The 25042-nt window shown below is 48.4% G+C and overlaps 2 protein-coding genes and 1 long non-coding RNA gene across 9 annotated transcripts in view; 2 read left to right on the forward strand and 1 right to left on the reverse strand.

Moving 5' to 3' along the window:
- Positions 1–10102, forward strand: part of ZSCAN12 (zinc finger and SCAN domain containing 12) — a 57599-nt gene extending 47497 nt beyond the window's left edge. Inside the window, exons 1-5 of one of the 4 annotated variants that reach the window (XM_049654711.1) lie at positions 796–871; positions 6326–6431; positions 6556–7018; positions 7907–8057; positions 8550–10101. In XM_049654711.1, coding sequence (XP_049510668.1) covers positions 6638–7018; positions 7907–8057; positions 8550–9325 — 1308 coding nt within the window. In that variant the 5' untranslated portion in view covers positions 796–871; positions 6326–6431; positions 6556–6637 and the 3' untranslated portion in view covers positions 9326–10101. Of the gene's footprint in view, positions 1–718; positions 872–3831; positions 6432–6555; positions 7019–7906; positions 8058–8549 lie in introns of those variants that run through there. The other 3 variants (XM_049654710.1, XM_049654708.1, XM_049654709.1) reach the window with 3 other exon arrangements.
- A 5284-nt stretch (positions 10103–15386) lies between these two features.
- LOC125939414 (uncharacterized) overlaps positions 15387–25042 on the forward strand; it is a 35295-nt gene continuing 25639 nt past the window's right edge. The window contains exon 1 of one of the 3 annotated variants that reach the window (XR_007463036.1): positions 15387–15501. This is a non-coding gene — a long non-coding RNA (uncharacterized LOC125939414). Of the gene's footprint in view, positions 15502–15778; positions 16368–25042 lie in introns of those variants that run through there. The other 2 variants (XR_007463039.1, XR_007463037.1) reach the window with 2 other exon arrangements.
- PGBD1 (piggyBac transposable element derived 1) overlaps positions 19017–25042 on the reverse strand; it is a 29157-nt gene continuing 23131 nt past the window's right edge. The window contains exons 4-5 of one of the 2 annotated variants that reach the window (XM_049654701.1): positions 24491–24991; positions 19017–23124 (exon numbers count right to left, since the gene is read on the reverse strand). In XM_049654701.1, the coding sequence (XP_049510658.1) occupies positions 23073–23124; positions 24491–24991 (553 nt within the window). In that variant the 3' untranslated portion in view covers positions 19017–23072. Of the gene's footprint in view, positions 24992–25042 lie in introns of both variants that reach the window. The other variant, XM_049654700.1, reaches the window with a different exon arrangement.

A 25042-nucleotide genomic window follows, 5' to 3' on the forward strand; every position in this document is an offset into this window, starting at 1 on the left:
TGGTCCTGGCCGCCTGTGCTCCTGGAAGTAGTCTCCTCACTGGTCCCCCTTCGTCTCAGATGCTTCCCATCCTGCGACCACAGCCACAGTAACATGTGCTCCCATCACCTAACTTCTGCTGAGGGACCAGTACAAGTCCCATCCTGCGCCATCCAGCAGTGGTCACACACAGTCCTGTCGTGCTTCTCCTCCTGCTTCTCCCCGCGCTCCTCCCCTGGTCCTCGTCCGATGCTCCCCGCGCTCCTCTGTGATCCTCCGATGCTCTCCGCGCTCCTCTGCGGTCCTCCTCTGATGCTCCTCCCCGGATCCTCCTCCGATGCTCTCCGCGCTCCTCCCGGATGCTCCCCGCGCTACGCCAGCTCTCCTATGCCTTCTGGGCCGCCTATTCGGCTTAGTACGGTTGTCTGTGTTCTAAGTACACAGCGGTCACTACAGCCTGGTCGATCTACAAACACTTATTTCATTTCGGCTACACATCAGCTTTATGTAGTCACTTGTTCACGTGTCCGCGTCTCCTCCTCGACTCCGAGGATCCAGACGACGGTCAAGAGTAAATCAGTCACCCCCACAACCACCATCTCCTGTGGTGCGGCCAACACCGAGGGAGCCACGGGTGGCGAGCGCCGGAACTGGCGGAACTGCTGCGTGCCCGAGGCCGCCCAAACGGGAGGGCTGGCGGGGCTCGCGGGAGCCGGAGCTGGTTGGCGGGGTGGCCACCGAGACGCAGCGACCTGCGGGGTCCTAGAGAGGACAGGAAAGCTCCTGGAAGACAGCGGGGGCTCAGGCGGCTGACGAACTTCCGGCCTTCACGGCCGCTTGGTTGCCAGGGCGCCGCTACCCGCCGCGGCCCCGGAGCTTCCCTGGACCCGAGGTGAGTTTCGGAGCCCTCGCCCCTCGCCCCTCGCCCCTCGCCCCGGGCTCCCGGAAGACGGTCCCGCCCCGTCGGGCGGTGGGAGAGACCCCCGCAGGGGGCGGGGAAGAGGCGCTCGGCGGCGGGTCCTGTTCCCCGGGGAAGGCCGGACTCCCCGGTACCCGCCCCCTGTGCGTCGCCAGTGTTAGCATTATTGCATCTGTTTTTTCTCTAAATATTTCGAAAGACCTCACAAGCGTCCTGACTTGTCATTCCTAGTTTAAAAATTGAGGTTTTATGGAAGCAAATCACTAACGCACCTGACTAGATGTAGGAGCATTCCCTAAAATCACCTAACAGCTAGTCCCTAGTCGTCCTACGGATGTCTTTTCCAACTGATGTGCACCAACTAGGATCCAGCTAAAGACTATTCATTGCAAGCAGTTGTCTTTTAACATTTAAAAACGAGTCCTGCCTTTCCCCTCGCTTCTCCCCGTCCGTCGAAGGGAGGAGCTGACAGACCTCCAGGAGGAGAGCACCGTCGTTTCTGGATTTACCTGCGGTTCCTCTACTCGTGGTTGCAGTTGGTCGTGCTTTGGGTTGTAGTTTACAACACAAGTGGTTTACGATTTTTGTGATCTCTCTGTTGCTAATGCGCTGAAGCTAATAAGAAAAATGCTCTTTTATGCTTTTTCCTCCCTTGTTTTTAGTTCAGCTAAGGAACAGGAGGACGCATGTGTTTGCTGCCTGGCACATCATTGACACTTAGTATCTGTGAGTTCTTTAGTGGGTTATAGGTAATTCTAGGAGCTGACTTTTAGGGGTGGCTCAGTAGGTTGAGCGTCCGACTCTTGATTGCTGCTCAGGTCATGATTTCATGGTTTGTGGAATCGAGCCCCAAGTCGGGGTCTGTGCTGACAGTGTGGAGCCTGCTTGGGATTCTACCCCACTCACTCTCTGTCTCCCTCTGTCTCTCTTTCTCTCTCTCTCTCTCTCAAAATAAGTAAACTTAAAAAAAAAAAAAAGAAAGAAAGAAACTGAATACTGGATTTAGGATGAGCTCACTTACTTCCTCCAGGAGTCTGCCTGAACACACCTCCAAAATCATGCCTTGTATTTCACCAAATTGTAATTCTCTCCCCTTGAGCTATAAACTCTGTAAACCCAGCTCTTAGCCCACAGCTCCATAAACATCTGTCCAAAGACTGAAGCATTTTTGTACAGTAAAAATTAAGCTGTTTTGCCTTTCAGTTGTATTTTTCAGAGTTAAATAAACTTGAAGAATACATTATTGAGGCGGAAGTCTTTCTGGATCCCATGCGACGGCCTCCCTCCCCACTCTTCTTTCACCTCTGGGCTTTTCGGCCTGCACTTTGGCTCCACCGTCATTCCTTAAGCTCATTCGCCATCCAGTAGCAGAGCTTGAAACATAAACCCAGTCTCTTCGCTTCCCTTCGTAAAAGCCTACTGTGACTTTTGCGCTTCAAATGAAACCCATGCTCCTGGCCCTGCACAATCTGGCTTGTCTTGCCGGCCTAATTCTTTGCCACTCTTCACTCTTCTGTCTGCATCCGCTCCAGCCTTTCATGTGTGTGACCACGTGGGCCTTGAACGGTGTCACGTGCTCTTCCTGTCCCCCATCTCTGCTTTTTGCGTGGCTCGCTTCCTTTTTGCTGTTAAGGGCTCAGCTTACACGTTTACCTCCCATCCACCTGTCTTAACAGGGCCTCCGTTTATTTGGTAACTCAGTGGTTGATTTTCCTCCCAGTACTTACCACGACTGTCATTGTATCATTTGCCTCCTCACTTTTACCATTGTTGCTCTTACTTTTGTTTTGTCTTTCATAAGCCCCAGCAAAACAGGGGCGGGGTCCGTCTTTTTGACGATTATATCTCTGGTGCCTCGCTAAGTGGCCTGATGCATTGTAGGTGCTCAGGGAACGTTTACGGAGTAAAATGAGTGAGGAAATGGCAACATCGATCTAGAACACAGGAATCGACATCAGAAGAAATCAAATAGGAAAACTTTGAAACTTTGAGTGTGTAACAAAAACGGCACCAAATCTATCCACTATATTTTAGAAATACAAGTTGTCAACACTCAGTTTCTTGCAGTTGTAGGACAGAAGTTCCTGGTAAAACTGAGGTCCCCCTTTCCTTGCTGGCTGCCAGCAGGACACTGGTCTCAGCTTCCTTTACACGTGGCCCCTTCCTCCAGTGACCAGCCAGCAAATGTGCATCAAATCCTCCTCATGCTTCAAATCTCTGAATTCCTCATCTGCTACCAGCCAGAGAATAGTCTACATTTAAAGAGATCATGTAAGGGAGCACCAGGGCGGCCCAGAGGGTTGAGTGTCTAACTCTTGATTTCAGCTCAGGTCATGATCCCCACCCCACCCTCCGTTGGGCTACACATAGAGCCTGCTTGAGATTCTCTCTGCCTGTGTCCCCTCCCCTACTCATGCTCTCTCTCTCTCTTTCTGTCTCTAAAATAAAATTTAAAAATTTTTAAAAAGTCATAGAAGTAGTGTAGCCCCACCCAGAGATCTATCTTCCTATCATAAGGTCCACTAATTAGTAACCTTAATTATGTTGCTGCGAGAACTGGAGAGACTCCCTGGCCCTGAGGCTTTCACCTAGTAATCCCAAGGATGTCACCAAAGGGTCTTGGTCACATAAAGAATTCAATGACGGGGGCACCTGGGTGGCTCAGTTAAGCATCCGACTTCAGCTAATGTCATGATCTTGTGGTTTGTGGGTTAAGCCCCACGTTGAGCTCTGTGCTGACAGCTCAGAGCCTGGAGACTGCTTCAGATTCTGTGTCTCCCTCTCTTTCTGCCCTCCCCCACTTGTGCGCGCTCTCTCTCTCTCAAAAATAAGTAAACATTAAAACAAATTTAACTCCTTACATTTGGTTCATCGGATGTGTATCAGCTACCTGCTTCCTCCTAGGAAATCAGATGACACCAAATTGTACTTAATTGAATAAATCAGGTAAGTAAAACATTGAAGAAAGTTCCATCCATAATTTTATGGCAAATGTACACTTGTACATCTTCTAGGCATTTTGTCATAAGAGGTGTTTGGGATCTGTAGCAAGTTGGGATGTGATCAGGAGTGGAGAGAGACCTGGGCACCAGATAATGCTGACAGATCTCTGGGGGGGGTGGGCGGGGAGCTTGGGGAGAAGGGAAAGAGGGTGTTTCCCGTCCTTCTTCCCTTCCCGTTCCTTGCCACGTCTTGATGAGATGAAAAGGGAAAATTCACTTCTTGGTCCACAAACCTCCATGAGTAAAGAGAGGTTCAGGGCGGCATAAGGGCAGGAGGTGAGATCTCACCCGGCAGCTGTGGGGAGAACAGACAGAGGCTGCCCGCCTGTGGCTTTGCGTGTGTGGAGGACTCGCCTGCGCGGCTCCGGGGTTCTTGGCAGCATTAAGCATAATCACAGAACAGCTGTTGCCTGTAAATGTAACCCCGTGGTAAGCCACACTTTTAACAATCATGAAGTTAAATGCAAATCCATAGTTAGGACTTCTCAGACTTACAGTCTTCTTGGACTGAAGACTCAAAAAACCTGATACTCGGTACTGCAGTAAAGAGTAAAAACAATGCAACTGGCCGTGGACATTGGCAAAGCATAAGCTCCAGTCCCTGGGACTCTCCCGTTTTCTCAACACCATAACGTTGTTCATGTAGATGTCACACGAGCGTCCGTCTCCCCCACCGTAGGCGCCATAAAGGCAGGGACCAAGTCTGTTTCCTCTCACCGCTCTGACCTGAGCACTATGTCAGGCATCTGGTCAGCACATGTATTTGAATGAATGGGATAAATGCATTTTCCCGCAATAAAGTACAACTGGAAAACTTGTAAATTCTCTCAGACATTGATAATTCTATTTTTTAATGTTTATTTTTGAGAGAGAGAGAGGCAGCAAGTAGGGGATGGGCGAACAGAGAGGGAGACACAGAATCCGAAGCAGGCTCCAGGCTGTGAGCTGTCAGCACAGAGCCCGACACGGGGCTCGAACTCACAAACTGCGAGATCATGACCTGAGCCGAAGTCGGACGTTTAACTGAGCCCCCCAGGCACCCCAGTAATTCTGTTAACACTGGGCTGAGGCCATGTATAAAACTCAAATGCTACCATTAAAGTAAACTGTCAGTGTAACCACCATTCGGCCTCCCAGCTTACAGTCCACAACCCTGCAACATATTCTCACGATTTCCTTCCTGAATCTTCCTCAGTATTTCTAAACACAGATCTAATGCTGTGACAGTGACATGAAAGCCTCACTGCCCCTCAGTTTTCCGTAGGATAGAGTCTAAACATCTCAGCCTGGAGTTCAAGGCTGTTTTCTGTTCCCACCTTACCTCTTCCCACACGTTTTCTGCCCACACCCTGTAATCTGTAGTCCAGCCACCAGCACCCACACCGGTCCCTAGATCTTCTGTGCCCTGTAACCTTCTGTGCCCTGTAACCTTAGAGAGCTTTGGTCCTGTTGGGTCTCCTCCCGTCGCCCTTTCTTTGCCTGACAAATTCCTGTTTGTTATTTTAGGCCTAATTCAAATGCATTTGCCCGTAAGCCACATGTTTTCACTGCTCCATACCCAGTCAGAGTGATCTTTTCCTACTCTTTGCTTTCTGGATATTTGGTTAAATCCTCTGTTATAGCACTCATCACTTGATTTTTTTTTTCACATTTATTTATTTTTGAGAGACAGAGACAGAGCGTGAGCAGGGGAGGGGCAGAGAGGGAGGGAATCACAGAATCAGAAGCAGGTTCCAGGCTCTGAGCTGTCAGCACAGAGCCTGATGCGGGGCTCGAACCCACGAGTCGTGAGATTGACCTGAGCCGAAGTTGGACGCTTATCCGACTGAGCCACCCCGGCGCCCCCATCATTTGATTTTATAGCTAGTCTTGTGTGTCCTGTTCTTTACCTGATGCTACTGTGTATTGACTGTCTAGCAGGTTTTTAAATCACTATTTTTGTTTGTTTTCTTGCAATAAGAATTTCAAATGATACAAAAATCAGGAAAAGTAGAGAGTATTCTGTGTAAAGTAGATTTCCCTTCTTCTTGTTCTGCACCTGCCTGGTTCCCTCCCCAGTGGCCAAGGCTGTGTCTCAGTTTTTCGTGGCCATAACATGGTGTAACAACCGTAAAACTTCGCGGCCTGCAGCAATACACATTTATTTAGCACAAGAATCTGTGGGGTGCAGCTGATTGGGCAGGGCTTACCCGCATATCTGCAGTGAGCTGGGGGGCCGCCGAGCGTCTCGGCAGACGCGTCCAGGCTCACACGTCTGGGGGCCAGCTGCCTGTCAGCTGAGCCGGGAGTGTCCATGTGCCTCTGTCATCGGGGGGGGGGGCCAGTGGGTCCTCCTCCTCACGGTCGTGGAGAGCAAGCCCAGGGGCTGTGTCACACAAGTTCTTCCCAATGTTTGTGTCGCATTTGCTGATGGCACAGTGGCCAGATCCAGTCACGTGGTTGAGCACAGACTCCCAGTGGGAAGGCGCTGGAAAGAGTGAGGAGGCCGGGCGGTTATGTGCCACATGCTTTTCTCCAGATTCTGGACAAAGGTAAGTAAAAGCCTAGATGTACTTTCATGAACATAAACGGTAGCACGATGCTCGTTGTTCCCGTGCTTTACTTTTTCCCCCGGCACTTTTTCACTTCCATGAATACATAATGTTTTATCGTCAGGTGTGTGCTCTTCAAGAAGAGCAGGCCAGGGAGCCCTGAATCCGCTTCCCTTGCCCGGGCTGGGGCGAGCCTTCTGAGCAGGATGGCTTCGGCGGAGGAGCAGCCCGGACTTAGAGCCGTGAAGGTGGAGGAGGACCGTGTCTGGGACCAGGAGACCTTCCTTCGAGAGAGCGGCATTTCTACTCAGGAGGCCTCCCGCCAACTTTTCAGGCACTTTTGTTACCAAGAGTCCCCCGGGCCCCGCGAGGCGCTGCGCCGGCTCCGCGAGCTGTGCCGCCAGTGGCTGCGGCCCGAGACGCACAGCAAGGAGCAGATCCTGGAGCTGCTGGTGCTGGAGCAGTTCCTGACCATCCTGCCCGAGGAGCTCCAGGCCTGGGTGCGGGAGCACCACCCGGAGAGCGGGGACGAGGCGGTGACGGCGCTGGAGGGTCTGGAGAGGGAGTTCAGTGAGCCTGAGAACCAGGTGAGAGTAGGAAGATGGGCTCCCAGACGCCGCGTACCGAGTGATCCGGGCCAGCTGGCTGCAGCCGGTTCTCAGTTGCTGTGTAACAAACTACCCCCAAGCGTGATGGCTTAAACAACCCCAGCACTACCTCACGGACTCTGTGCGTCAGGACCTAGGGAGCTGCTTAGGAGGGTCCCTCACGGGGTTGCAGTGAAGATTTGTTTTCTTAACTTGGATTGTCTTTTTACCAGTCCTCTGAGGCTGGGGTGATCTAACCCACTCTCCTGAGGTGGAGAGGGAAACTGAGGCACAGAGCAACAGGGCCTTACGGTGAGTCAGGGCCACAGGCCCCCCATGAATCCTGTCACCCAGAACCCAGACACGGTGAGGCGAGGTGTAGCGCCGGGGTCGCTGGAGTGGGTGGCTGCAGGGCTGGGGCCTATTCCAGCCCCGTGCACAGGGGAGCCCCCTCCCGGCTTGCCTGGGGCTGGTGGATCCACTTCTGAGACTGCTCCCCCTGTGGGTGCTGGTGGGCGCCCCAGTTCCTCACTGGTGTTGGCCGGAGGGCTTAGATCTTTGCCGCGTGGGTTTCTGCCTCGGCTGAGTGTCCTCGCACGTCAGCTGTCTTCCCTGAGAGAGAGAGACAGACAGACAGAAAAGGAGCATGAGGATAGAGCCACAGTGCTTTGTATGACTTAGTCTCAGAAGTTGTAGACCATTGCTTCTGAGTCACTAAGTACAGCTCACACTCAAGGGGAGGGAATCAGGCAGGAGTAGGGATTGAACTCTGGGCCTGTCCCCATGCCATCCCTCTACACAATGTTTCGGACGGTTCCTTCCATAGTATATTAGCCTGGGCTCCCGTGTCCCTCTCTTATGAACCCAAATATACCTACCTGCCTCCAGGCCCCAGACGATGCCCCTGGCCATTCGGAAGTGCTGTCAGAGGATGGGGTGCATGTGAAGGCCAAGCAGGAATCAAGAGCCATCCAGCTTCAGGCCACGGTGACACAGCTCAAATGTGAATCTCTCGGTCCCCACAGATTTGGGGAACAAGGTAAGGACTTTGATGGGTCCACCTGGGATCTCTGGTGGCCCTGTGTAGGGTAGCAGTTAAGACCGTGGACTCTGGGGTCAGAGTGCCTGCGTGGTAACTTAAGCACGGCCACTTAGCAGCTCTGTGACATCGGGCAGGCCAGGTGGCCATCCGGCACCTTTGGTTGAGGCATCCATGGGATGGAAATCATCACAGTCCTAGAGTCGTTTGGGGATTTCCTGAGTTGATGTGTGTGAAAGAGGTGGAACCGCGCCTGCTTACACACGTCCTTTCGGGAGCCTCGCCCTCTCCGGGGCCCCTGCAGCCATCGCAGCAGCGCTCCTGACCCCGCTCTGGTCTCAGGTTCCTCCGGAGCCCTTGTCTTCCTCAGTCCGCCACTTCTGTGCTCTTAGAACGCGTGTGCTTGGACGGGATCTTCCGATGCCCCGTCCTGTGGCTGTGCTGTCCCGAAAGGACAGAGACGTGACGTTGTCCGTGCACTTACCGTTCCAGGTGCTGACGTCGTACCAGAAGGCCAGGAGTCGGCGGTGCGGCAAGAAGTTTTGAAGGAAGTGGAACATCTTGCAAATAGCCGACTCCAAAGAGACGCTCCCCTGGACCCTCAGTGCCGGGAAGCTTGGAAGCGGGAGAGCAGGGCGGGAAAGCCGAGGGGACGCGCCGCCGGAGAGCGACCGCACAGGTGCGGCGAGTGCGGGAAAGGCTTCGCTCAGAGCTCGGTCCTCGCTCAGCACCAGAGAACCCACACCGGGGAGAAGCCCTATGAGTGCGACGAGTGCGGGAGAGCCTTCAGCCAGCGCTCCGGCCTGGTCGAGCATCAGCGGAGCCACACCGGGGAGAAGCCCTACGTGTGCGACGAGTGCGGGAGAGCCTTCAGTGCTGGCAACGGCCTCATCAGACACAGGCGGATCCACACGGGGGAGAAGCCCTACGGCTGTGAGGAGTGCGGGAGAGCCTTCCGCCTGAGCTCGTACCTCGTTCAGCACCAGAGGATCCACACGGGGGAGAAGCGCTACCGCTGTGGCGAGTGCGGGAAGGCCTTCAGCCAGAACGCGGGGCTCTTCCAGCACCTCCGCGTCCACACGGGGGAGAAGCCCTTCCAGTGCGGCCAGTGCGGCAAGCGCTTTAGCCGGCGGACCCTGCTCGGCAAGCACCAGAGGAGCCACACTGGGGAGAGACCGTACGCGTGTGACGAGTGCGGGAAGGCCTTCGGCCACCACTGCAACCTCATCAGGCATTTTAGAATCCATACCGTTGCCAAACCGGAGTAATTCCCCGGACCCCCCGACTCCTAGATGGGGCCGCCTTGGAAAGTCGGCTTTTCACGTGGCTCATTTTGTTTTGGCCAGATTTACGGTGCTCCGGATCGAGTAGCTCGTCTGCAGACTCGGTGCCGGGGTCTCCCGGTGAACGGCCGTGGTTGTGGGCGGTTCCGGGCACCCCCCTTCTTCCCTATCCTTTGGTTCGTTTCTACTGATTTCCCTCAAAAGAGACCGAAATCACCTGGAAATAAATTGCTGCGGAGGGGCCGTTCTTGGGTGATACTGAATACTGAACAACTCTGAAAAACTGGTTTCTGTGTATGTGTATACGTTTTAAAGATTGGGTAAATCCAGGAGCGCCGGGGGCCTCAGTATACTCTTTAAAGATTAGGTAAATCCAGGGGTGCCTGGGTGGCTCAGTCGGTTAAGCATCTGACTTCGGCTCGGGTCATGATCTCACGGTTGGTGGGTTCGAGCCCCACGTCGGGCTCTGTGCTGTCAGTTCAGAGCCTGGAGCCTGCTTCAGATCCTGTGTCTCCCTCTCTCTCGGTTCCTCCCCCACTCCTGTTCTCTCTCTGTCTCAAAAAATGAATAAACATTAAAAAAAAATTTAAAGATTGGGTAAATTCAAAGAACATCAAGATGAGGTGCTCCCCCCCCCCCCCCCCCCCCCCCCGTAAAAGTTACATTTTATACACACCTAAGGGTTGGGAATGAGAATCAGTGCCGTGGTCTCCCCGAGGAATGTGGTGGATGACCATCAGAGGGGGTGGTGTACTCTGAGCAGCGTTGTCCGTGGCGTGAAACGTGTGAAACGTGTGGTCCTGACAGCTTAGAGCGCTGTGTGCCGGGAGATATCTGAGTGCAGGTCGTTACCATATTTCAGGTTTCCAGTTTTGTTGTAAATAATGAGGGGCCACTTGAGCGCTTGCTCGGTGCACTCTTTCACTTGCAGCCTCTCGGTCAGCATTCTTCCCCTGCCTCTGCCTTTTGGAGGTCAGTCGGTGACGTTGAGTGCCCTTGCAAGAATCATGGAGGGGGCTCTGTGGAGGAGGGGGGCCGCTGACCTGGGGCGGCCTGCTGCTTAACTGGAGAGACCAGCACGCACAGACCGTCTGCCGTCAGAGTTCAGCACAGGCTCTGGCACCAGACAGCGTGGGTTCCAGTCCTGCCCTCTGTTTGTGAGCCGTGCGACCTTGGGTAACTCACTCTAGACCCTGTGCTACAGTCTCCCCACCTATAACGGGGTGCTGGCGGCGCCCTTCGCACGGGGCACATGAGACTAAGTTAACACAGGGGCGCCTGAGTGGCTCTGTCGGTTAAGCGTCCGACTTTGGCTCAGGTCATGATCTCACGGTTGTGAGTTCAAGCCCCGCGTCGGACTCTGGGCTGATAGCTCAGAGCCTGGAGCCTGCTTCTGATTCTGTGTCTCCCTCTGTCTGCCCCTCTGCTGCTTGCACTCTGTCTCTCGCATTGTCTCAAAAGTAAATAAACATTAAAAAAAAAAAAAAAAGACTAAGTTAACACAAACTTTGAAACACTTAAGCCAGAGAAACGAAACGATACCATCTAATGAATATGGGTGGCATTGTGAGCACGCTGGGACTCCCTAGGATATTAAATGCCCCTGCGGACATTCTCATTATACTTGTCTCCACGGTCAAAATCTGAGGCAGAATTCCTAAAAAGAGGAAGTAAAAGTTCAGCTTTAAAGTATACTGTGCTGGGGCGCCTGGGTGGCGCAGTCGGTTAGGCGTCCGACTTCAGCCAGGTCACGATCTCGCGGTCCGTGAGTTTGAGCCCCGCATCGGGCTCTGTGCTGACAGCTCAGAGCCTGGAGCCTGCTTCCGATTCTGTGTCTCCCTCTCTCTCTGCCCCTCCCCTGTTCATGCTCTGTCTCTCTCTGTCCCAAAAATAAATAAAAAACGTTGAAAAAAAAAATTAAAAAAATAAAATAAAGTATACTGTGCTAAACCTTTGTTTTTGAAGTTTATTTTTAAAAAATTAGAATGTGTGTGTGTGTGGTTTCCCTTATAGCTCTTACAGCTTGGGGGGGGGGTGCCTCTTTAAAATTCCTTGACTGTTTCATTTGTGAGTAGAACAATTGGCTAAATTCAGATTATCCTAGAATAATGCTTATCAAATTTTAGAGTATCTACAAATCACCTGCGATCTTAAAATACAGACTCTAATTCCAAAGGTCGGAGCGGAGCCCAGCAATCTGCATTTTCAGCACGCTCCCGGCGCTGCTGCTGGTTCCCAGAGCACCAAGGCCACGCGGCCCTTCGGAAACGCGAAGGGGCGCCAGGCCGGTGCGGTTTCCCTCCCGCCCCCTCCGTCCTGCAGCCTCCGTGGGCGGCAGCGTGTAGTCCCCAGAGCGGTGCTCCGGCGCAAGAGGGCGGAGGGGGAGGCGGTGTCTGGCACAGGCAAATCCAGCCCGACCTTCAGCCGGGGAGTCCGAAAGACGCCGCCATGTTCGCCTAGAGAAAGCTGCGGTCCTCGTCCTTCGTGCCTGAGCTGTGCCTGAGCTCCGGGGGTGAAGGCCCAGGGGCTGCCCCGCGCCCACGAGCACACCGCAGACCTGCCGGCCCTCACCCCCGGCCCTCCCGGGGACCCTGGGCATCCAGGACCCAGGGACCAGGTCCCCGCGGAGGTGTCTGTACCTGCCCCTCCCACGTACCGCCCTGAACTGGAGTCTGCCCCTCTGGGTTCCCCACCCCAGGGCTCCGCACGTTCCAGTCTCCTTCCCTCCTTCCCTTCTCTATTCGGGAAGGCAAAGAAAAGCCCACAGAGGAGAAAGCAGCCACAGGAAGCCAGAGGGGCAAAGGAGAAAAGCAGGGGGTGGGGGAGAGGAGGCCCTCTGAGGGGTGCAGGGGGAGAGTCTGGAAGAAAGGCCTAATTCAGGGCGAGCCTGCAGCAGGGAGAAAATGGAAGGGAGAATCTGGGAATGTTTTCATTTTATTTTTCAGGTTCTGTTTCAAAAATCTGGTCCAAGTGTTGCCCGGGAGACTCTGGGCCCTGGAGTCTCCACCCAGCCTGTCCCAAAGATGTTTATTTTAAACAGGAGGTTTTCGGTCTGATCAGAAGAAAGAATTCAAGGACACAGCAAATGAGCGACACAAGGGGGAAAGTTTATTTAAAAAGTACGCTCTTGAGGGGCGCCTAGGGGGGCTCAGTTGGTTCAGCGCCCAACTTGAGCTCGGGTCATGACCTCACAGTTCATGAGTTGGAGACCCACATCGGGCTCTGTGCTGACAGCTCAGAGCCTGCTTAGGATTCTCTCTCTCTCTCTCTCTCTCTCTCTCTCTCTCTCTCCCCCCCCCCCCCCCACCCCACCCCGTGCATGCTCTGTGTCCCTAGGGCTTGTGTTTTTTATTGACAGTTGTTAAGGGGGTGGAATATCCATTATTTGGAGCAGGAATTTCTTGGAAGCAGGATTTTTTGGTTGGTTGTTTTGGGCCTTTTCTTCATTATTTGGTCAGGGGTTTCCGGCCTACCTTGTCAGTAATCTTGGGCCTGTGCTTTGTTCTGGAATGCTGCCAGGACAGGTCTCTGACCCTCTCCATAGCTGGCCCTGACTTCCCCTTTGCTAACCTCCAGGCATTCCTAAACAACTGCTACTCTAAGTTTCATTAATATTTGTGGAAAAAACATGGAGTGCCTGGGTGGCTCAGTTGGTTGAGTGTCTGACTTCAGCTCAGGTCATGATCTCACGGTTCATGAGTTTGAGACCCGTGTCGGGCTCTGTGCTAACAGCTCAGAGCCTGGAACCTGCTTCAGATTCTGTGTCTCCTTCTCTCTCTGCTCCTCCTCCGTTTGCGCTCTCTCTCTCAAAAATAAACATAAAAAATTTTTTTTAAATATATCTGTGGAAAAAACATTTAAAGACCCAATTTCCAAATATCTCCCTTTTAAAACAAATCTAATCATAAGATAGCATTATAATTTATGGATCTATTAATTACTTATTTTCCATTTTCCAGTTACAACATGGCCCGTTTTATCCAAAGATACCAAATGCTACGGCAACAAACAAACCAAGCGAAGCCCAGAGTGTCTCTATGAGTGTTGGTTCCTCCCGAAAGTTGAGGCTTTACTGACTGAACCAAATGGCTTCCTAGTTTCTGATTGCTTAGTCTTCTAGCCGTTTTTCTGTAATGCTGCGCACGAGACACTAATCCAGACATGTGGAAAAGAACTCCACTTGGGACATCTGAGACTCTGGTTTTCCTTACATTTTCCCGTTAGTAAGGACTTGCAGGTATAGGCTCATATGTATTGTCCGTATAGCCTGCCAGAGTTCCCTGGGGGTGGGAGGTGGTTTTCCAGGAGTTTTGGAACACAGTTCTCTGTTCCTTTTAGTTTTATTTTTTTATTTTATTAAAATTTTTTTTAACGTTAATTTTTGAGAGAGAGACAGAGTGCACGCGGAGGAGGAGCAGAGAGAGAGGGAGACACAGAATCGGAAGCAGGCTCCAGGCTCTGAGCTGTCAGCACAGAGCCCGAGGCGGGGCTCGAGCTCATGAACTGTGAGATGGTTGCCTGAGCCGAAGTCTGATGCTCAACGCACTGAGCCACCCAGGTGCCCCTAATTTGTTTTATTCTTAGACTAAGGCTTGAATAAGATCTAAGGATATTAAACGTGGTAGATAGGGTGCTGCCTGTGAATGTCACTTCTAAACAGCCGTAATACGCTCTCATGTGTCTCAGTTTCTCCCAGCAAGGCCTAAGGCCGTCTAGGGGGCCCAGAGCACTGACAATCAGTCCTTATGGATGCGTCCCCCGATAAACCAATCATGAATTACCTTACGAGACAGGAAATTCCTATGGGAGAGCTAAATCTCAAGGAATTCCTCACATACTCCCGCTAGGCTTTCAGTCACCTGAAAGCACCATTTGGCCAGAAGAAGCAAGTGTCCCTTCATCTGAGCTGCGATTCAGTCTCTCACTTTTCTAACCAGAAAATTTTATTCGAGCCTTATATTAATAACATCAATTAGTATAATGCTAAATTAAGACAACCAACCCATAAACTTCCCCCTCTAGGTTATCCCCACTTAGAGAACGTTACCTGTAACCTTTGACCGCTCAAATAACAAGCCCATCAACTCAAATTGACGAGGTCTGGAGAGCGGGAGAACACACCAGATACACCTTCGAGGGGCCGCGAGGTCAGGGGTATAAAGGGCCCGTGCTGGTGCCGGCTGTGCTTTCCCAAGCACCCCCGCGGTTTTCGGGTAAGTTGCTCTGAGCTCCTACCGGCTACACCAAGAAATGTTGGGCGCAGAATGAACAAACCTTTTAGAATTTCTTTACAAAAGGAAGAGTTTTTAATTGGAGCCCAAGTTAGGACAGCTGGCAGGGGTACACAATCTTCAAAAAGGGCTCTGGTGAGGGAGTGTTTGGTGTTGCGGTGTATACGTTTTTACATAAAAAGTTGCAAGTCATCGCGGAGCTTATGGAACTGTTTTAGTATCTGCAGGGCAGCATGGCTTTAAACTTACTGCAACCAGGGATGGTGATTCCTTTTTCTTTTGTGTTCAGAATGCTTTCTGGTAACTTTAACCAGGCAGAGGTACAGTGTGTGTTCACAGCAGAAAGAACCCCTGCTTTGAGGTTTTGCCCAGTTGTTCTGACTTTGGCAAATGTTAAAGTATAGCTTCCCTGGGAGTCCAGGAGCAGGACCCACAAACATGAGAAGCTGAAAATTTCCTTTATCATGGGAAGTGAGGGAGTCCCTCGGTGCAATCTGGGAAGAGGGTACGCCTACCAGCAAAGGGATGAGGTGGAGCAAAGGCCCTAGGGATGGAATGAAGATAGCTTTCCATTGGGTGTGTGTGATGATCCTTACCTTCCCGCAGAAGGGGCGGCCGTGGGCATTCGCCACGGGCCTTTATAACTGCGTCAACGGAGCCCCGCATCGGCTTCATGTTGTACTTGATTGAGGTTCATATTTGAGGCTGACTGACGCCCCCATCTAGTGTTTCCTATTAAGTGCCTGGAAACTTTGTGCACCTGGAAAGTCGCTTTTTCCTTCCTCGTCTAGAAGGAGTAGGTGGTGCCTCACGCACAGGTATCAGTGTAATTGCTGGGAAACTCGCAGCGTCCGGAGCCCACGGCCTTCGCGCGCACGGGAGAACACGGCGCTGAGCGTGGGGACAGGTCCGACGGCCGACGAGCGGCAGGTAGGGCACGGGGAGAAGATGGGTGGGGGCTGGGAGGGGACGGGCGGGGCAGGGGCGGGACTGGGGGGCGCTGGGGTCCGGCGGCAGGCGCAGAGAACTACGCTAGTTTGTCAGCACAGCGCAGGTGTTCGTTACTCTGCGGCTGTGTGCCCGCGGACGAGCTCCTCACGTCTCTGCGCCGCTGTGGAAAGGCTGGGGGGGGGGGGGGGAGGGCGCATCTCAGGAGGCAAGTCGGCAGGTGAGAAGTGGGATGGGGCCGGGAACTGGAAGGCTAGGGCCAGCCTGGTTTCCTACGGGAGGTCCGCTTTGGGGGAGTGGGGAGCGGGGCACTTCTTACTCCTCCACTGGCCGCCCGCGAGGAGGCCAAAGAGCGGACACAGCCTCCGAGCAGCCTAGAGAGGCAGCGGAAGTGGCCGGGCGTGCGCCGGAAGGGGGTCCGCGCGGCCTCGCCTGCCCGGCTCCGGAGCCTCGGTGGTAGCCCCTTCGCGGCCGGGTGAGCGCCGGCCTCGGCACGTGTGTCGTCTGTGATGGCACAGAGCGCTAGGGTGCGCGCCCGCGGGCCGCGTCGGCGTGACGCGGTGCCTCCCTGGGCTCCGAGCCGCGTCTGGGAGGAGCGCTAATCCCCTCAGGCGGCCGGGCCGGACTTTCGTCCCTACGGCCCTCCTAGAGCGGAGGGCGCGCGTTGCGGGCTGCTCCCCGTGGGCTGGCGTGGAGGTCGTGTCCCGTGGTCGCTGCTGGGGACGACATCGCCGGCCGGACTCGCGCATGACCGAGAGTGACGAGCGGCTCCCCGCGCACGTGCCGGCGCGCTTGCCGTTCGCGTCTGCCGCCTGAGGTTTTCCTCGAGGGTGTCCCGGCCCATGTCTGTGAGTGCTGCTACTTACATGTGGCGGCGTATGTTTACACGGTGTAATATTCTCTCTGTGTGTGTATGCTGTGTACCTACCAGACGTACATGTGTGTCGTCACTGCGCTCGGGCGTCCTCCCTGCTTTATAGAACACACCTCCTTTATCACGCACTTCGGCATGTGATCTCCTTCAATTAAACGATGATGGTAAAAGTGTACTTTATTATGCCTACGCACCCATGCTTCCCGCTTTGTGTTTTGGATACTGACCCTTTAGGGGATATGTCGTTTGTAAATCTCTTCCATTCATTGTTTCGTCTCTTAGATGGTTTCCTTTGCTGCACAGGAGCCTTTTATCTCCACGTGCTCCCAGTAGTTTATTTTTGCTTTAGTTTCCCTTGTCTCGGGAGACACATCGAGAAATATTTTGCTGCCACCAAGGTTGAGAAATTACTGCCTATGCTCTGAACCTAGGATTCTTATGGTTTCAGATCATATATTTACGTCCTTAATTTATCTTGGGGGCATATTTTCATCTGTGGTGAACAAAGGTCGTCTGGTTTTATTCTTTCGCATGGAGCTGTCCAGTCCCAACACCATTTGTGAGGAGACTTTTTTCCATTGTATATTTTTGCCTCCTTTGTCGAAGTTTAATTGACCATATAATCTTGGATTTCTTTCCTGGATCTCTGTTCTGTTCCAGTGCTTCCTATATCTGTTTTTGTGGCGGCACCATACTGTTTCAATTAGTACAGTTAGGGAGAATAGCTTGAAATCTGGGATCGTGACACCTCCAGGTTTGTTTTTTCAACGTTTTGGCTATATGGGGTCTTCTGTGGTTCCTATACAAATTTTAGGATTATTTGTTCTGGTTCTGTGAAAAATGCTGTTGGTGTTTTCATAGTGGTTGCATTAAGTCGGTATATTGCACGGAGTAATATAGATCTTTTAAGAGTAATTGTTCTCCCGCTCCAGGAGCCTTCATGTTTTATTTATTTTTGAGAGAACACGTGTGTGCAAGCAGCGGAGGGAGACACAGGATCAGAAGCAGGATCCAGGATCCCAGCTGTTAGTCCAGTGCCAGATGTGGGGCTCCAACCCACAAACCATGAGATCATGACCTGAGCTGGTGCTTAACTGAGCTGCCCAGGCTTCCGGGGAGCATGGACTGTTTGACTGTGTCATTGTCAGTTTATTTCACCAGTGTTCTTATAGTTTTCAAAGTACAGCTCTTTTACCTCCTTGGTTAAGTTTGTTCCCAGGTATTTGATTGTTTTTGGTGTAATTGTAAATAGGGTTGTTTTAATTTCCTTCTACTGCTACTTCATTATAAGTGTATTGATTTTGTTTTCTGCAACCTTACTGAATTCATTTATCAGTTCTAGTTTTCTGGTGGTGTCTTTAGGATTTACTCCATGTAGTGTCATGTCATCTGCAGATAGTGAAAGTTTTCCTTTTTCCTTACCAATTTGGATGCCTTTTATTTCTTTTTCTGGTCTGATTGCTGCCGCTAGGACTTTGAATGCTATGGTGAAAAAAGTGGTGAGAGTGGGCATCTTTGTCTTGTTTCTGATCTGAGGGGAAAAGCTTCCCCCCCCCCCCCGCCCCTCCCCCCGTTGAGTTTGATGTTAGCTGTGGCTTTTTCATATATAGCCTCTACTATGTTGAGGGATGTTCCCTCTAAACCTTCTTTGTTGAGGGTTTACACTATGGATGTCGTACTTTGCCAAATGCTTCTTCATCTATTGAAATGGATCAAATGGTTTTTACCCTTTGTCTTGTTGATGTGAGGTAGCATGTTGATTTGCAAATGTCAAACCACATTTGCATCTGAGGGATAAATCCCAGTTCATTGTGATGCATACTTTCTAACATATATTCTTGGAATCAGATTTGCTAGTATTTTGAAGATTTTTGTGTCTGTGCTCATCTGAGATACTGGCCTGTAGTTTTTCTTTTTTGGTTAGTGGTGTCTTTGTCTGGTTTTGGTATCTGGGTAATGCTGGCCTCATAGAATGAATTTGAAAGCTTTCCTTCCTTTTTTTTTTTTTTTTTTTTTTTTTTTCTTTTGAATTTTTTTGTAGAGGTTATTTGATTATGCTTCTTTTTTTTTTTTTTTTTATTTTTTTTTTAATTTTTTTTTTCAACTTTTTTTTTTTTTTTTTTAATTTATTTTTGGGACAGAGAGAGACAGAGCATGAACGGGGGAGGGGCAGAGAGAGAGGGAGACACAGAATCGGAAACAGGCTCCAGGCTCCGAGCCATCAGCCCAGAGCCTGACGCGGGGCTCGAACTCACGGACCGCGAGATCGTGACCTGGCTGAAGTCGGACGCTTAACTGACTGCGTCACCCAGGCGCCCCATGTTAACGCTTCTTTAAATGTTTGGTAGAATTCACCTGTGAAACCATGAGGTCCTTGACTTTTTTTTCTTGGGAGCTGATTACCAGCAATGAAATTTGAGTCTGTAATCATTCTGTTCAAATTTTCTATTTCTTCTTGATACAGCTTTGGGATGTTACATGTTTTTAGGAGTTCATGCATTTCTTTTTTTTTTTTTTTTTTTTTTTTCAATTTTTTTTTTTTTTTTTTGAAACCGTGGGCTGACAGATCGGACCCTGGTGGAAGTCGGACGCTTAACCGACTGCGCCACCCAGGCACCCCCGGAGTTCATGCATTTCTTCTAGGTTGTCCAACTTGGCATGTAATTTTTCATCATATTCTCTTAATCCTTTGTATTACTGTGGTATCGGGTGTCAGCTATCTTTTTTCCGATTGTGTTTGAGTCATTTTAGGAGTCTGGTTTAAGATTTATCAATTTTTGTTGATCATTTCAAAGAAACCATCTCCTGGTTTCATTGATCTGTTTTGGTTTTTTTTTTATAGTTTTAATTTTTTTTTATTAAGTAGTCTTCATGTTCAGTGCAGAGCCCAATACAGGGCCTGAACTCACAACCCTGCGATCAGTCCCTGAGCTGAGATCGAGTCGGATGCCTAGCCCACTGAGCCACCTAGGTGCCCCTGCTGTAATCTTTACCTTTCTTCTACTGATGTTGGAATTGGCTTGCTTTTTTTTTCTTCTTCTTCTTCTTCTGGCTTCCTTAGGTGTAAGGTTAAATGGTTTTTGAGATTTTACTTTTTGTTGTAGGCTTGTATTGCTATAAACAAACCGCTTGTGCATTTCAAAGATTTTTGTCCTAAATGTTTTCATTTTCATTTGTTTCCATGCTTTTAAAAAAAATTTCCTCCATGATTGCTTGTGTGACCCATTCATTGTTTAGTAGCATGTTATTTAACCTTCTTTTATAGGTGTTCTTTCCAGATTTTTTTCATGGTTTGATTTCTAGTTCCTCAGCATTGTGATGGGGGTGCAGGAAATGCATAGTATGACTTTGGTCTATTTGAATTTGTTGAAATTTGTGATCTATTTCGAATAGTGTTCTGTGTGCACTTGAGAATAAGTGCATTCTGCTGTTTTAGGATGGAATGTTGTAAATGTATTTGTTAGATCCATCTGATCCAATGTGTTGTTCAAAGCCACTTTTTCCTTGATGTTCTGTTTGGATGATCCATTAGTGTATAGGGAGTAATAAAGTCCCCTATTAGTATATTACTATGGCTACTTCCTTTATGTTTGTTACTAGCTTCTCTGTTTTGGTGATTATGATTATATAGTGTCCTTTCTTCTTGTAACAATCTGTATTTTAACACCTATCCCTTTGAGTTAGTGTTCTTGTATTTGGGGGGTAAATACCCCATAGTGCAATCCTTGAATCATAGGGCAATTCTGTTTTTAATATTTTGAGGAACCACCGTGCTTGTTTTTCATAATGGCTGCACCAACTTGCATTCCCAGCAACAGCGCAAGAGGGTTCTTTTTTCTCCACTTCGGCAAGGACGCTTATTTTTTGTGTTAATTTCTTGTTAATTTTAACCATTTTGAAAGATGTTAGGTGATACCCCATTGTACTTTTGATTTGCATTTCCCTGATGGTGAGTGACATTGAGCCTCTTTTCATGTGACTGTTGACCATCTCGATGTCTTTTTTGGAGAAATGCCTGTTCATGCCTTCTGTTTCTGTTTCATGGTGTTTTTGGTCTTCTGCTTATTAGAGTATTTGTTTTGTTGGTCTTGAGTTGTAGAAGTTCTTTATATATTTTGGATAGGTCATTTGCAAGTATCTTCTCCAATTTAGTAGGTTGCCTTTAAGTTTTGTTTTCTTTGCTGTGCCGAAGCTTTTAATTTTGATGTAGTCCCAATAGTTTGTTTTTGCTTTTATTTCCCTTGCTCTGGAGAACAATGCTGCTATGGTCAGTGTCCGAGAAATTACTGCCTGTGTGCTCCTTGAAGATTTTTAGGGTTTTAGGTCTCACGTTTAGGTCTTTAATCCATTTTTTAGTTTATTTTTGTGTATGGTCCTCCAGGGGCACCTGGCTGGCTCAGTTGGTAGAGTATATGGCTCTTGATTGTGAGTTTGAGCTCCACATTGGGTGTAGAGGTTACTTTAAAATAAAATCATGGGGCACCTGGGTGGCTCAGCTGGTTGAGTACCCTAATCTTTAAAAAAAATTTTTTTTTAATTTTATTTTTGAGAGGCAGAGACAGAGCACGTGTGGGGGAGGGGCAGAGAGAGAGGGAGACACAGAATCCAAAGCAGGCTCCAGGCTCTGAGCTGTCAGCAGAGCCAGATGCGGGGCCTGAACTCACAAACCATGAGATCATGACCTGAGCCGAAGTCAGATGCTCAACTGACTGAGCCACCCAGGCACCCCAAGTACCCTACTCGTGATTTAGGCTCAGGTTAGGACTCCACGGTTGTGGGATCAAGCCCCACATTGGGTTCTGCACTAAGTGTGGAGCCTGCTTGAGATTCTCTCTCTCCCTCTGCCCTTCTTTCATGCACACTCTCACTATAAAATAATAAAATGAAAAGAAAACCTTTAAAAATATTTAAGTAATGTCTACACCCAACACGGGGCTTGAACTCACAGCTCCAAGATCAAGAGCAATATGCTCTATCAACCTAAGCCAGCCAGGCATCCCCAAAATAAAATTTAATTTTTTTAATTTGTAAAAAATTTACATCCAACTTAGCGTATATCACAACAGTGATTTCAGGAGTAGATTCCTTAGATTGCTTTAGCTATTTGAGGTCTTTTATTTAGAAAATCTTAGGGGTTTTTTTCTAGTTCTGGAAAATGCTATTCATATCTTGGTAAGGATTGCATGAAATCTATAGATTGCTTTGGATATTTATAGATGTTTTAACAGTATTTGTTCTTCCAACCCATGAGCATGGAATATCTTCCATTTGTGTAGTCTTCAATTTCTTTCATCAATGTTCTATAATTTGCAGAGTACAGGTCGTTCACTTCCTTGGTTAAATTTGTTACCTACGTACTATTTTTGGTGCAACTGTAAATAGGACTATTTCTTTCTGCTAGCTCATTGTAAGTGTATAGAAATGCAGATTTCTGTGTATTGATTTTTTGTATATTGCTTCCTTACATATTATCAGTTCTAGTAGGTTTTGGTGGAGTCTTTAGGGTTTTCTATATATAGTGTCATGTCCTGTGCAAACAGTGAGTGTTTTACTACTTCCTTACCAATATGGATACCATGGATACCTCTTATTTATGTCATCTAGTTGTTCTGGCTAGGACTTCTCAGTGCTATTTTGAATAAAAGGGGTGATAGCAGACCTCCTTGTCTTGCTCCTGATCTGAGGAGAAAAGCTCTGTTTTTCACATTATGTTGGCTATGGATTTTTCGTATAAGGCCTTAATTATGCTGAGATAGATTCCCTCTAGACCTGCTTTGCAGAGGGTTATCATGAATCAATGTACTTTGTCAAATGCTTTGTCTACATCTATTGAAACAGTCACCTTGTTTTTATCCTTTCTTTTATTAATGTGATGTATCACATTGTTTTGTGAATACTTAACCACACTTGCATCCTGGGAATTAATCCTGCTTGATAGTAGTGTATGATTTTTTAAAATCTGTTGGATTCAGTTTGCTAATATTTTCTTGAGGATTTTTGTGTCTGTGTTCATCAGATATTGGCCCTTAGTTTTTTTTTGTTTTTTTTTTTTTTGTTTTTTTGTTTTTTGTTTTTTTGGTGGTGTCTTTATCTGGTTTTGGCATCAGGGTAATGCTGGCCTCATAAAATTAATTTGGAAGTTTTCTTCCTATTCTATTTTTGGAATATTTTGGGAAGAGTGGGTATTCTTCTTTAAATGTCTGGTAGAATTTTCCTGTGAAGAACTTTCCTGTGAAGCTGTGTGGCCCTGGACTTTTGTTTTCTGGGAGTTTTTTGATTACTTATTCAATTTCATTTCTGGTGACTGGTCTGTTCAAATTTTCTATTCTTTTGCTTTGGGAGGCTAGGTTTCTAGGAATTTGTCCATTTCTTCTAAGTTGTGCAGTTTATTGGCACATATGTTTTCAACTGATTTTAGCAGGGGCTTTATGTCAGCTTTACTCCTAACTTCTTTTCCTGATGGTGCTGTCGTTACCTGACTTGCTTCATATTTCATCATTTTTCTCAGTTTTCAAAGGCACTGCTTCACTTCGTTTTTCCTCTGTAGCACTCTTCTTCAGCATGCTTGCCTGGTCCTTCTCTCCTATGCACCATCTGATCCAGTTTTATAGTAAAGCTGAGGTCTTCAGCCTCTTATCACCTAAGGTTTTAAGATCATCTGTACATCATGAGCCCCACCTTAATTTTTCAATTGTAGATTCAGCATCAGTCTTTGGTTATTATGGCATTGCCTGAATTAAAAAAAAACAAAAACAAAAACAAATAAAACCTCCACAAAGAAATAAAGAGACACAATTTCCTCCTTTCGATGCACAAATTAATCCAAGTTATTTCCCACGTTTCACACGAAAATTAGTCATAGAAAAAGGTGTAGCACTCAGTACAATTTTTTAAATTACTTCTTTGAAACTTTACATAGGTCATAGATACGACTTTTTAAAATGTTAATTTCATTACATCAGGTTTGCTTTGGAAGGGTACAATCTGATATATACCTGTGATTTTATCTTGTTAATACTAGCATTATGCTCATTTTATCTGCCTTAATCTGATAGATTAGCATTGTTCTCCAAGTAGAAATGTGCAACATATCTCCGAAAATCCAAGAGGTCTAGAGAGGTATCTGGGTTACAGGCTCTGTGTAGCTGCCATGCATTGTTCATGGCTATGTCAATTATGTAGCTCACTAAAATTGAGTACCATTTTTTGCTTCTTATTCTCACCCTGTATTTGGAAATGATTTCATCCATTTTAGCTACACCTTCCTTGCATTCATCATACAATTTCACTATAGACGGTTGAGCTATCTGATGGATCTCCTCATCGTCGGCACAACAACTTAGCTCACTGGCCGGTTCTATGCCTACGGCATTGGAGCACAGACTGATGATGCCATCTCCATGCCAACGACACAAAATTATCTCCTCATTTTCTTCGACTTGGAAATCGAAATACCCCTTCTTCATTTTTTTCATATGTTCTACATTCATAAGGGGACATTTTTCAGTCCTGTTCTCACGAATTGTTCCTGTTGCCCTCACTCCTTTCTTCTTCAAGGCTGACACCAATTTGACACTTGTAAAGAAGCTATCAAAACACAGGTGATAGGGATATTGGCCTCTCTCTAAAAGGACATCAGCAAAATGCATCACTAGATTTCCACCTAAACCAAGGTTAAGATCCTTATCCACCATCACAGATGATTCTTCTTGATGGGGCTCAAACCAAACCAGATAACCCTGTGTGGTTGTGCCACACCAAATTTTATAGCCAATTCTAATAGGTTTCCCATTCAGGAATTGGTCACTATCAAAGCATTCACACATTGTCTTATCAAAATAATAGTGTTCTTCAAGGGGAGCATAGAGGAGGAAATTTCTATTCATTTGCTTTATGAGAGGCCTCAACTTTGTAAACTTATCTTTTTGATCTAGGTGGTGGTTATCTGCAAAATGTAGGTATGAGAAAATCAATTCAAATCTGTCCCTTCTAATTGCATCCTTGACTAGGTTCTGATCGGTATCAGAGATTTCCCAATACATTCCCCTTCTGGGACGCCTCACAAATCCACTCAAAAGCAAGATCCCAAACAGACACCTTATTTCCTGAACTGTGACTTCCAAGTTGACATTTTTCTGAGATGCATAATTATTGGTTTCATTGACAATCAAGCTGAATGTTTCGTCATCAAAAAATAATTCAAAGAGTTCTACTGGGTTCAACTTTTCACTTTTGAGATTCAAAAGTCCAGAATCCAGTGCTGACCAGCTTGGAAAGTTGGGTTTAAGGTCTCTTTTGGTCCAGTTCTTCTCTGGGACGTTTGATATCTTTAGCCTTTTTGGAGCAGGGTGGGCCTCAGGCTTGTTCTCTTCTTCTACATCTGAGTCACCAGAAAATGCAAGACCTTGGAGCAGTTCACTCACTCGAGCTTTATCCTTTTTTCTCCCTTTTCGGGTAATGTCTCCTGCAGCGTATTCCAAGGAGGAGATGTGCATTCGGGCCCACAAGTCACCTGGGTGACGGTCCTTCAGGGTGTTCATATGTACAACTGTCCTGTCAGTACAGACAGAGGTACCAGGTGGCTGGGGCACACAATCTCTGGAAATGAAAAAATTACCATATTATAAAAATCCTTAGTCTTCCTCACCA

This window comes from Panthera uncia (assembly GCF_023721935.1).
Source record: "Panthera uncia isolate 11264 chromosome B2 unlocalized genomic scaffold, Puncia_PCG_1.0 HiC_scaffold_25, whole genome shotgun sequence".
In the NCBI taxonomy this organism is placed as follows: Eukaryota; Metazoa; Chordata; class Mammalia; order Carnivora; family Felidae; genus Panthera; species Panthera uncia.